This window comes from Peromyscus leucopus, chromosome 3, assembly GCF_004664715.2.
Source record: "Peromyscus leucopus breed LL Stock chromosome 3, UCI_PerLeu_2.1, whole genome shotgun sequence".
NCBI lineage: Eukaryota > Metazoa > Chordata > Mammalia > Rodentia > Cricetidae > Peromyscus > Peromyscus leucopus.
In genome coordinates, this window is record NC_051065.1 from 18,650,462 (window position 1) to 18,663,554 (window position 13,093).

General features: G+C 41.0%; 1 protein-coding gene across 2 annotated transcripts; it reads right to left on the reverse strand.

Moving 5' to 3' along the window:
* Positions 1–688: 688 nt before the first annotated feature.
* On the reverse strand, positions 689–7,511 carry Tac1 (tachykinin precursor 1). Of its 2 annotated transcripts, XM_028869840.2 has the most exons (7): positions 7,175–7,511; positions 6,635–6,766; positions 5,643–5,739; positions 5,137–5,181; positions 4,682–4,705; positions 3,320–3,373; positions 689–1,264 (listed from the first exon to the last, which is right to left on the reverse strand). In XM_028869840.2, the coding sequence occupies exons 2-7, from the start codon at positions 6,755–6,757 to the stop codon at positions 1,215–1,217; spliced, it is 393 nt and encodes a 130-aa protein (XP_028725673.1). In that variant the 5' UTR covers positions 6,758–6,766; positions 7,175–7,511; the 3' UTR covers positions 689–1,214. The 2 variants fall into 2 exon arrangements, with proteins under 2 accessions (XP_028725673.1, XP_028725674.1); XM_028869841.2 differs by lacking the exon at positions 5,137–5,181 and having other exon boundaries at positions 7,175–7,501.
* Positions 7,512–13,093: the final 5,582 nt, after the last annotated feature.

Sequence of the window (13,093 nt, forward strand, 5' to 3'; positions counted from 1 at the left end):
GATCCAAGGACCTCTGGCCACCTTTCCCCTTGAAGAAGTGCACACGCCCTTTCCTTTCAGTGCTCTGCATTTATTCTTGATTCATTTCCTCCAAGCTCCTGCTAAAGGATCCTGTGTGTCAGCCATGCAACAGCATCCCACAGAAATGCCCAAAAGGATTTCTTGCCTTTATTATGACTGGGCAGTCCTCAGATGTCCACATAGTCTTCTGAGCGTCTGGTTTGCTATCCTGATTCCTGTGCCACCCAGGCGCTAGTGTATTATTTATGTGTGGGTTTTAAGCAGACATAAACCTGTAGTGTGCTGATGTGATATTTTATTCAACAAGGAACTAAAACAGCCAGTGAAACTAATTTTGAAAACAGAACAGATTATTATCTGCAACAAAGAGTCATAGGCATATTTGGCTTTTACTCTTTGTATCCAAAAGGAAATTTCTTTATTTAATATCTTTATTTTATTTCTTTATTAAAATGACTCTCCCCCCAAAAAAAGAAATGTGTGTTTGGGAGGGGGCATGTGTGTGAGTGAGTGTGTGCATGCACACATAAAAATATCTGCATTTGTGTATTGGGAAGGGGGGTGGAGAAAGAATGTGTTTTAACCAAAACAGCTTTGAACATACTTCATCTAGTAGAATAATGATTGTTGATTTGACATAAATATTAATGAAAGAATGTGACAAAAGTCCTGAAGATATATTCTTTTATTTAAAATGGTAGCTATCACAACACATCATACAATGAATGAAGACCAGAGAATCACACTGAAACTTTTAAAAACATCTCTATACAGTCACAGAACAAGAAACATGCTGCTAGGATACCAGTAGAGTCAGATACCAAAGTTTCTATATTATCAGCGTAAAAGCAACCGGGGGAAGCACAAGACTGCACAGGAGTTTCTTCGCTGCCAGTGCTAGTCGTCTGCACTGGCTCTTGTTTCCTTGGGAGACTGCCTCACCAGCGAGCTTGTACAATTCCATCGACACTGTGCTGTGCTGAGGTTACTACTAGTTTCTACTTCTGAGGGGTCACCACATTAGAATTACAACACTTATTGGCACAATATGAAAAAATAAACACTTTTTTAGTTTTTCCATTCATAACATTTGTTATTAAATAAATAATTATTCCGCATAGTGCATGTTTTATTTTACCTTTCTTCGCTCATTGACACAAATGAGGCTGAATATAGATAGTGTGTTACAGAATTCATTTACGTCTTCTCTCGTAGTTCTGCATTGCACTTCTTTCATATGCCACTGAAAACAAAGAGGAAGTAAAAAGTGTGTTTTAAGGGGATTTACAGAGGGCATGAATGAAGTTCAATGCCTACACTAAATTACTACAATATCGTAATGACTTTTTCCCCTAGAAGAAGTATTTCTAAGATTTTTTTGTACATCTTTCAAACGTGTCTGACACTGTATTCTGCTTAGAAGTGTTCTAGCCACAGCATTCAAGGCTTATTTTGTCATCTGCTATACATGTGCTATTGTAAAGTACAGCAGTGTGTTTCTATGATTGAGTATGATGTTCATTCTCAGCAACTTACTAAAGGACTGGCGGCACTCAGAGTAACTGGAGAGTAACATGTCTACCACAGCCATGCGTTAGGAGGATAAAACAGAAATGCGGAACTTTCATTCGAGGATAGAGGTCAATAAACTACAGGCCATAGGTCAAAGGTGCCCCCCATTTGTTCTTATAAATATAGTTTTATTTAGACACATACATACTCAGTTCATGTGTATATTGTCTATGGTTGCTTTGGTTTTAAAATGACAACTTTGGGGAGTCACTACAGGCCAACATAGCTTAGGAAGCCTAGAATATTTAGGGCCTTATTCTTTTCAGGCAAAGCCTGCCCAACCTCTGTTCTAGGGGAACCTAATGGTATGAGGGTCTCTTTTCTCACGGATGCCTTCTAACAGGTTGGTTGCCCTTGATACTAAAGTCACTCTTACTCTCTGTAGGCATGCCACTGAAGTCACAAATACACAGCACAATTTGACTTACCTCTTAACATCTGGGGGCCTATGAAATGTCAATTGCTACTTCCAAAAGTACTTAGCACCTGACTGCTAAGCAATTTAAGTAATGTGACTCATTCAGGCTAAAAAAATGCTGAGATGCATTATATTACACCATATTAGATATAATTTCATAGGATCTGTAACCACAAAATGTTAAGGATCAGAATAACTGTCTATGTATGGGTATTTCATCATCTCTGCCAGCATTATTACTTAGATTGGCATTATAATGAAATGAATGTGTTTGTGGAAAATGCCCTACATGAAATACTTAATTGAGAGGAAACAACATATTTGTAGAAGTCACGCTGCTGCTGTGAACAGTTTCCTAGTTGAGAAAGGTTTAGGATAAAGTGGAAGGCACCAGAGCTATCAGTTCTGCTTTCCCAGGACAGCTCACTAAAAGCCTGCCTCCCTCTATGAGGATCATGAGCAATACACTAAGTGTTCAACGTCAGTTCTGTGTGTAAACCTGAGCTAGAGCAGACTGCACCCCAAACTGGACACTTCTGATGGAGACAGAAGTTGGTTTCTCATTCTCTTTTCTCAGGAGGGGGATGAGTAGCCTGAGTTTGTCTCCAACAGGCTTTTTTGGGTACCAAGACTCTGTGGCTCACAGAAGTGAGACAAATGCTAATTAAAACAGCCAAAGTCAGCTTGGCAGTGTAGCTGGGACACAGTGGTCTCCTTCAGGGAAGCAGACTCTAACCTGGTCCTTGAACTCTCTGAAAATGTCTACCAGCCTGTGTGCATTGGAGCTGGTGAGAATCTCTCAGTTTACCAGATTGTCAAAGGTGTATGTGACCTAGAGATAGTAAGGATCAGAAGGAGAGGGTGACTTTTAGAAACATTTTGCTTATTATATCTATTTATTTTTATATTGGAAGATGTTTTTATATTGCCAGATGTAACATCTTATGAAAATTTCTTATTACTTCAGTCATAAGTGAAAAGCTCTCACTTCTCCCTAAGGATCCAGTATGTTTGACTGAGAATATCTATGAAAAAGAGTGTCAGATCAGCTCAAAGACTCAGGGTATGCAATGACCAACTGGGACAGATGCTGGAAGAGCTGGTATTTTGAGAGAAATATACTAATACTGTGGTGGTATTAGCTTAAGCATCTAACAATGCATTCTTGGCTATAAACACTACTATAAAAATTTATCTACAGACATGCTCATTTTAAGTCAATTACTCCTTTTTCAGTACTTTGAAAACTATGCTTTATAAAAATAATAGAACTGGATTTGCATATTTCAGACATTATTTTATACATACCAGGATTTAAAGCTCTTTTTCCCATTAGTCCAACAAAGGAATCTGTTTTATGTCCTGGAAAATACATTTAGGGGTATTTTAGTATGTATGTCTTTGAAGAAATAAACTCATAACTAGTACAAAGTATAGCAAGCTTCTGAATACACACCTGTGTAATAAATATACTCCTACTTCACGTACTAGTGAGGGAGCCCACAGAAGATTTTATATAAGCTTACAAATCACACTAAAACAGCTCATCACAAGTACTCTTCTCAATTCTATATCCAGACATTAGCAGGCTCTTTGATCTGTATTCTATTTCATCTATTATGAAGTTTTAAATACATTGCATTTCTCAGCAAGTGAACCTTAAGCCAGATCTCTATCCTTGGTGACTGGAATCTTCAAAGAGTTTACATTTACTGGATTTAAACCAAAAAAAAAAAAAAACTCCTTTGGTGAAAATATGTTGGCTTTGACATTAATAGGATACATTTATTTTTATTATATATTTCTAGCTCTATAACCCACACTCCCTTAAAATTTAAATCCTTACAGGGTAAATACAAATAAAGTTTTTTCCCCCAAAGATTAAGTCCTTGGGAAAGGTTATTATCTTATTTCTACTGGGAGAATTTTTCTTGGTTTCCATTGTGTTATTTGAGACCAAGGTGCTATGGGTTTGGTGGTGGTGGGGGGTCTACCCTGCCACTGGGTAAGTCCATCCATGGCACTCACAGAAGCACGCCACACTGCCAGGGGCCCAGGGGACGTCCTGCCCTCCCTGGCTCCTGTTAACTAGGAAACATCTCTAAAGACTCTAGCGCCCACCCTTCTACGATCTTCACTGTCCGCTATCAGGTTTCCCTGTCAATTATGGGATCAAGGGGGAAATAGCCCATCTCTATCTGTTTCCACAGTTTAAGTGGATTTTCTGCTCAAATATTCACCCACTCCACTTAATTAGCAGCTGAATAACCACCTTCCTTGCCATTATAGGACCCAGTTCATGAATATGAGTTAGAAGATACATATAAGTGCTTTTTCCTGTAGTGTTCATGGAGGGTGGGTGGGTGGAGATGAACGCTTGTGATGGATGTTTAACTGTACAGTTGAAATTCTACAAATAAAAATATACAGATCTTAATTCTTTTTCCTTTTTAAATGTAATACATGCTTTGGCACTGCAACATGCCTACACAATTGTTTAGTCATAGTGATTATTCATCAAATCACATTCTGGATATGTCTTTTCCTTTCCTACATTGTCTTAATTAAAATTATTGGGCCCTATGTTATGCCTTAAAAGGTAGCATGAAGCAGAATTCAGTATCACCAACATTAGCATTTGATAAATGCCAAAAATAACTGTGAACTTACTTTTGTGAGAGATCTGGCCATGTCCTAGAAGAAAAGAAAAAGAATTAGCACACAGAAGTATTTCTTTTTAAAAGCTAATTTATATCTTTTGTGGAGAACTTCAAGAATTGATTTTCAAATACTTAGCATTTCCTATTTACGTGCCTTCTTTAGGAATAAAGTAGAGGAATGCTAACCAGTTTATTAATGAAAGCCAACTATTTTAATAATCAAAGGAATGTTTATTGAATAACCTTTTGGGGCCATGGGTTAAAAGGCACAATGGTGGGACTTGAACAATGCTATGTAAATGTACTGACTTCAAGATTGGTCACATGTTCAACACACACACACACACACACACACACACACACACACACACCCCTCTTAATTAGGCTTAGTTGTATTTCTTACATAAAATACTTTCTTACATGACCATTCATAATAGTAAAACGAAGATTTATAGGGATGTTTACCATAAAGAGCCTTTAACAGGGCCACTTGTTTTTCAATTGAGGAATCTGACAAGAGATGAATTGGCATTAACTCTTTACACACTCCACTGATTGTGCCATCAACTAAAGGCACCTGAATGCTTCTCTCACTGTAGCAAGGGGTCACCAACTCGAATCCAATCCCAGAAACACATAAGCATCTTTCACCCTGAGCCTGAACCATCCGCGCCTGGAAGCCCTTGTAATTTGCATCTTTAGTCAGGGAAGTGTTTAGCTGATGTTAGTTCCCAGTGTGGGTCCCTTTGGTGCTGTGAAACGCGAGAAATGGGTCTTGCCCCCTCCCACCCATCCACCCTCGTGGGCTAGTGCATATGTTAGTGCAGTGCAGATCAGAGTCCTTCGGGAATCACAAGTCTTTTGGCGTGTAAATTTATACTCGCAGGGCAAGAGACGCCTGGGTGCTCCAGGAAGGAGCAAGCATGCAGATCGGGTAGCCTGATAGACCTAGTGACTACTGCTCATCTCACCAGCATCCCGTTTGCCCATTAATCCAAAGAACTGCTGAGGCTTGGGTCTCCGGGCGATTCTCTGCAGAAGATGCTCAAAGGGCTCTGGCAGCGCCTCCTGGGGGACAAACCCGCGTGTAGACAACATGAGTGAACAGGGGCCAGCTCCACCGTGCGCCCCAGCTTCTCTCAGAGCTACAGACCCTCCTCCCCCAGACCAGAAGCTGGTGGGCTCGGCACCAGTCCTGCCCCCACAAAATCTGCCCAGCACTCTCTCTTACTTGGCCCCGCCTGGGACTTCCTTCTCCCCAAAGTCTATCCTGGGTGCCTCTGTCCAGCATCACAACACCTTCAGGTCCTATGCGTTTTCTACTCTTTGTCCCACTAGAAAACTCACTCATGGTCTCACTGCCACCTTTGTCTGCCCTCAGCGAGGCTTCAGAGACCCCACTCCCACCCACTGTCCTATGTGCACACAGTGGGGGTGGATGCAGAAGTGCGCTGATACTTTACAAGCGACCCTGCATCACCTCACAACTTTCTGTTTCCCAAGGTGTGCTCCTTCGCGCCAATAGCCGAGAACCACGTAAAAGGAAACTTGGAACATTAAATACAGGAGTGTGGAGTTTGCTTCCGCCCCTGAGACCCCGCAGCTGATTGAGATTTCGTTTTTGCTCCCATCGACTGGTTTGCTTCTCTGCCCAGCATCTCCAAACGCCCAGTGAACATAGCTGAACCAAAGCCCCTGAGATCTCGTAACTAGGGACTAAAACTACGTGAGAGGTTTCCAGCTCGGTGAGGACCCGGCTCTTTAGAGAGCATTGCTCCTGCAGGAAGGACCTTGAACCAGGACGCAGCCCTCCTGCAGGGAGGAAACTTAGTTCTGGGAGCTGGGCGTGAAGCCTTGTACAAGGACCGGGGCTCTTTGCATTTCATTGCGCCTCTCGGGGTGCACTGATCAGGATGCTAGCACAAGGAGAAGGGAACAGCATCCATGCCCGGTTGGGTCTCACCTTGATCTGGTCACTGTCGGACCAGTCGGACCAATAATTTAGATCATCGTTGACACCGATTTCCTCTGCAAACAGTTGAGTGGAAATGAGGAAAAAGACCGCCAGGGCCACGAGGATTTTCATGTTGGATTTCTGGGAGTAGAAGAAAAGAGAGGAGACATTACACACACCTAAGCGGTGACCACCCAAGAGTTAGAGCAGCAGTATTTCAGTGCCACTAGAAAGGAAAACATGTCCCGCTAAACCAAGATAAAAACAAATCAGGGCTAGCATTTCTCCATACCCGTTAGAAAGGAGGATGACGCTTCAAAGAGCCTCAAATCCTCCTCTCTCTGAGTCTTAGGGTCCCAGACCCCCTGACCCTCACCCTCAAGCCCGGAGGCTCTGCAGGTGGGAGACAAAGAGGGGCGTTGGCATTTGCACAATCTCCCCCCCCCAGTCTGTGGCTGCAGCGGGAGCAAAGCCAGGCAGAACGCCACCTCCGACCGAGGCACGACGGGCAGCGGGCAGCCACAGCTGGCAGGCGGGAGAGGTACTCACTGCGGTCAGCTCGGCGGGGATGCTCGGCAGGTGCGCACTCGCTGGGTGCTCCGCTGGGTGCTCCTTGCTCTGCTCTCCTCGGTCGGTGCAGGAGTGGAGCAGGTCGGAGTGCGCTCTAATCCCTGCTCCTGCTTCGCGGTATTTATCGCTGGCGTGACGAGCCTGGAGAGCCACGTGACACTCTCCCCACGCGACTTTGTGCTCAATATTTAATTAGCCGCCCCCTCGCCTTTTGCTTGCGTGATGGAGAGTTTCCGAGACGGTAACCCGTCTGTGTCCATAATATCTGGACCCAATGGGGTTCGAAATGACGCAATTTTAGGGAAGTCGAGGTCTCGCCACCCAATCCAGAGAGGACTGTTTTCTTCCGTCTGCAAATCTGACGCCCCCTCCCCTCCTCTTCCGAACAAGGTTCAGTGACACCTGAGATTACTCATCAAAACTGAGCGGAGTGACTCACGCCTCGGACTTTGAGAACTTTTCTCTCAAGAGACTTCAGGAAGAGTTGCGCTTTTTAGAACGGCCAGATAGCTTCAGCATTAAAACCTTGTCTCGGGAAATCACACTTAGACAAGGAGCGAGCACAGTAGTGGGATGGAGCAAGCGGTTTTTTCCTCCCATTTTTATCTCCATGTGTCTTAAGGGTTTGTGAGGCATTACATTTAAGGTTGGAACAGCCCTCCCTCCCTGAACCAGCCAGAATATTCTCCCATTTCTCTAGCATTGCAAAAGAGTTTCAGTTCAGTATTTCAGAGGATGAAAGCAGATTTGTTTTACGATAGGGGGGAAGAGAAATTTAAACCTGGCGTCGCATGTAGAATTTACTCCTCAGCCATTCGAGGACATCTTTTGTTCCCCAAAGCTTTTCCCTTGTCATATTCAGACGGGGCCGGAAGAGGATAACTGTGCCTCTCACCTCCTTATTCTCGCTGGAGAACTACGGATGCGGGATGCTTACCTTTTGTAACCATAGGGCCCTGCAGGTGGGTCAGAGTCAGACGTCATTAGCCAACATGGTTTTATAGATCACTTCTGTCGGAGCAGTGTAACACTTCATCTTTCAATGAACTAAATGATGCAGTTTGTTTGGTTTTGATTTTTAGACTAGGTCTCATCATGTGACTTCAAACTGGTTATTCTCCTGCCTCAACCTACCCAGTGCTGAAATTATAGGTGTGTGCCACCACAACTGGACTGATGTTATCTTTTTGGGTAGAGTTGTTTTCTCTTGGGAATTATATTTTTCTACTATGTTTTTAGTATAGTACGTAAAGAAAATTAGTGTTTGCAATCCAAATCGATGTTTCACCTCCAATGTTTATTGTTTTATTTTTAACCCTGAATGTAGAAGTTCAGATGGATTTCATAATGTGAACATTCTATTTTTATTTTCAAAACTTTTAAAAGGAGAGATTGTGAGCACAAATGTCGAGTCATTCACCTGAAACAATTTGTAAATTTCATGTACAGCCTCCAGTTACCCTTTACCTGGAATATTTTAAGCAAATTCTCACAAGTGAAAGAAACTAAGTATTTCAGCCCAAGGTAAGGATTTTCAAAATGAGAATATCAACAATACTATTCTGTCTAAAATAATGTAGAATAATTCTGGTATCATTAAGTATTTAAATGTTCTCTAAAAAAAAGTCCTCATTACCTCATGCAGTTTATTGGTTAAAATCAGAATTATAATGAATCTCATACATATACCCTGTGTGAATCAGTCTGGACAGATACAGATAAATACCACGAACCTGGTGACTTACAAACAACACATTGGTTGTTGTTGTTTTGTTTTTCTCCTCACAGGTGTGAAGACTGGCAATCTGAAGTCTGAAGTCAGGTGTCAGGGTAGCCTGATTCTCATGAGGGTCCTCCTCTTGAGAGGAGAGGTCCCAAGGAGGATCCTTATGAAATAACATTCCTTGTAGAGTCCTGTATGGCAAGGAGAGGTCAAGGAGGTCCGTTGGGTCCATTTTAAAAGGGGTCTACTCATATTTATGAGGGCTCCTCCCTCATTACCTATTTTTAAACGACATTACCTTGGGTGTTAGATTTCAGCTTATGAAGGGTTGGAATGACAGGAACTCACTCTGTGTCTCTTAAAGCTCTTCCCTCCCTTCTCCTGAGCAGTTTATTGACGAAGCAGGTCAGTAGAGTGTACAACATTCTGTGTTTTGCTGACTCTTCTTCACCTTTCCCTTTGTTCTATGTATTTCCTGTTAATTGCTCTTGTAACATCTAGAAGCTTGACTTAGCCTTTATGCTTACTTTTGACAGGTCTTTTTTCTGTGTGCTTTGTAGCTCTTTTGAGGCACATGGTATCTGACTGTTCCTCTTTCTGAGCATTCATCAGCATTGACAATCATTTTGTATACCCTTGACTCCTTCGGAGCTGCCAGGTGGAGCTCTTCAGTCAGTCATTGTTTATTGGCTGGGCTGTTGCTTCCACATACAGAGAAAGTATTTCCTCATGAACTATGTAGTTATTCTGAGGCATACTATAGGAAATATGAAATAAATACCTGATTTCTTCCCTTTACCAACTTGCTACAATTGCTAATTTACCACCTTTCCAGTATAACCTGTTTTTTTAAGACTAGGACCTCAGAGATTTAAACATACTCGAAACATTTCAATGCAAAGCAGATACTCTTCTAACTGATGCTCAAATTATGACATTCTTGGCTAGCAGATGACTCTTCCAAGGCTCTTGGCATGCCTTTAAGAGGATGTGATAATATTCTTGGCTGCGGTCTGAAAATATTCCAGGTTGAAGCTTTGTGTTTCCTGTCTCAGACTCCTAGTCTCCTTCTAAGGAGCCTTCACTTCCATGGGCTTAGAAATGATAATTAGAGACTGTAATCTGGGTATTTGGGCATACATTGCTGTCAAGTTCCTTGCTTCAAGATTATTCCAATGTATAGAGTTAAGGGATGGTGGGTGTTGTGTGTGTGTATGTATATGAGTGTGTGTGGGGGTATGTATTCTGTGTGTATGAGTGTGTATAAGTATGTGTTAGTGTGCTATGTATGTGTACTGTGTAAAATCACGAACATGTGGATACTTTCTAAACAAATGAGGATATCAGTCTTTATCTAACCTTGTCTATTTTACAACCTTTTCAATACCAAATTTTCCACTTGCCAATCACATCCACATGACCACGCATCCACACAATTGTCAACATAATCAACAGCATCATATTGGAAATAGATAAAAGTTTTTGTTTGTAATTTTGTCAGTCTTTAGGGGCATGTTGCTGTAGGCATGTCCAATCAAGTTGCTGCTTTTAAAAAATATTTTTAAAATGTCTGTAAGCAGTTATGCTGTGCTGCCTTATTTACTCATTTTGCTCTTAAGATTAGGAGTTATTTTTAATTTAATCTTACGATTGTGTAATATGCACAACTCTAAAATGCAGTCTTTAATCTCAAACACTAACAACAATATATTCAAAGTATTGTAGCTTTGGGCCTTGCTCTTTCCTCTCTTCCCTTTGGTAAACATTTTCCTTTGCTGGAGATTGAGTGTGGTTTGTTCCCATCAGTTCATGGGCTAGACACTTGGTCAACACTGTGGCCATGTTGATAGGTGGGGAGACATTTAATAGAGAAGTTTTGGTGTTGGGTCAGCAATCATTGGAGGTGCTGGCTTTGCAAGAGATTGGCATAGATTTTGTGGGATTTCTGCTTGGTTCCTGGGAGAAGTTGTTATGCCAAGCAACCAGGCTCTTACTCAGAGTTGTATTCTGTTTTTTGACTAGGACCTTCCTCTTGAATGTGTCCCCATAGCTGTGATGCTATCTACTCTGAGATCTTAGCCAAATCCCAGTCAATGATAGTACTTAAACCATTTTCCATTTTGTTCATGACATTTATTAAGTGCTCCTTAATTTTCTTATTAATTTCATATACTTTCTGACATATTTTTCCCTTGAATATAGCAGAACTGAGGATATTTGCATTAGTAACCACTGCATTTCCTAGAATATTAGGTCTTTAAAATATAAATTGTAATAAAGTACAAGTGTCCCTAATGCATACTAAGTTCATGAGTACTAGAACAGAATGGTGAACAAAGTATTTAATGTATCATATTTTTGAATCTGCCAATTAATCATTTATAGGAAACTATAAAGAGAAGCTAGAGAGATAGCTCAGTGGTTAAAAGCACTTGTTACTTTTGCAAAAGATGGGTGTTCAATTCCCAGCACCCACATAGTAGCTGACAACCATCTGTAATTCTAGTTCCAGGGGATCTGCTGCCCTCTTTCGTCCTCTTTGAGCACTGCATGCACATGGTCCACACATGAACGCATGCAAAGCACCTAAAATAAAAATAAATACATCTTAAAAAAAAAAAAACCCAGAAAGATACTGTTGTCTGTTTTCATGTAATCGAACATAAATCACTTTTAAGCTTTTTATATTGTTTACAATTTTAAAGGGAAAAAAAAACTCGTCAGATTATTTCATAAAATACTCTACAAAAATGAAAAATCAAGCAATGTAGCAAAGTACAATAGTTTGCTTTAAGAAATTGTTCCTAGAGGCTGAAGGGGTGGGGGAAGGGATGGGAGGAGAGGAGGGAGGGAAACTGCAGTATGTGGTACCTCGTTCTGTTATTTGACATCATTAAGGCTCTTAGCGCTCACCATCAGTTTTCATAGCAAATTGTCAAGTGAGTTGTCTGCTCTTCACACTTTGTTTAAATGGAGTCACAGTTCCCTGCCAAATCTTTTAACCTAACTTGGCCATTCTCCAGCTGATTTTTAATCATCTCTCGCTGCTCAATGTCATTGTTAAGCAAATTTTCCTTCTGTAAGAAGTGAATGTCTGCCAGTCACTTCTGTGTTCAAATGACATCTTAATCAGTTCTAGTGTTTTTCGACTAAATTTCATTTTCCCGCAGAACTGTGTGGACATTCCTCCGTGGTCTTGTGTATTGATCATTACAAGGCATTCTGGGCTAGCATAGTGCTTTCCCCTAAATCTTACATGACTTGCTTTTCTGCTTAAATAACTGAAGAATCCTTTATCTCTGATGTTCAGTAGTGTGAATGGGATCTATCCCCTGCTCACTGCAATATGTCTCCCATTTTCCTGAAGTATTCCAACCACAGTTTTCCTTGACTGTGTGGGTTGACTATTTGTCTGTTTTTCTTTTTTATTTATTTTAGGGAAATTTTATTGTGCAACGGCCTTGAATCTGTCTTGAAGCAGAATGTCCACTTGAAGAATATTGCAGTACTTTTGATCAAATTGTAGATACTAGTTTACTATAGGTGATACCCAATGTGTAGACTATCTTCCCCAAATGATAGTTTTAAGCCTTTGCATCTGTATTCCCTTCATTTAGCTCAGTTTTTTTTCCTGTGTGTGTCAGTAATTCACTTTTGTTTACTCTGGATTTGGATGCTTTTAATTTACTTATTTTCAAAACCATGTTTCATCACCCCCAACTCCTCAAAGATAGTGGTTTCTCTTTTCATCTCATTTAGATGTTCTATTATTTTATTGAAATGCCCTTGTTCTATTAAATTCATGTTCATATTAAGATGCTTTTAATGCCAAGTGATTGGTGGAAGATTTTCTTCTGTCTTCTGATTCATGTTTTCTTCTAGTTCAGTGGCAAAATAAACAGATGAGAGTTTTAAGTGAGCCCCATTTTAAAACTGTCTTAGTGACTGTCTAGAATTTCATCTTGGATAGATGCTTTTTCTACATCAGGTTTTCAGTCTGTTGAGAAGAAGCATAAATACTATTTACCCAGAAAGATCTGCCATGGGTACTGGACATGCTGCACAGGAATAAAGAAGCCCTTAGAGGACCTGTAGTGATGTGTGTGCTTGCAAGTACACAATGGTTGATTTTAGGCATCAAGCTGTCTAGACTGGGTTGCCCACTGTTTGTTCCA

Coding starts and splice junctions, on each gene's coding strand:
- Tac1 (XM_028869840.2), bottom strand. CDS start 6,757: ATGAAAATCCTCGTGGCCCTGGCGGTCTTTTTCCTCATTTCCACTCAA. Junction 5,182..5,642: donor AATGGGCAAACGGGATGCTG/GTGAGATGAGCA, acceptor ATCTCTTGTCAG/ATTCCTCAATTGAAAAACAA. Junction 3,374..4,681: donor TGGCCAGATCTCTCACAAAA/GTAAGTTCACAG, acceptor TGTATTTTCCAG/GACATAAAACAGATTCCTTT.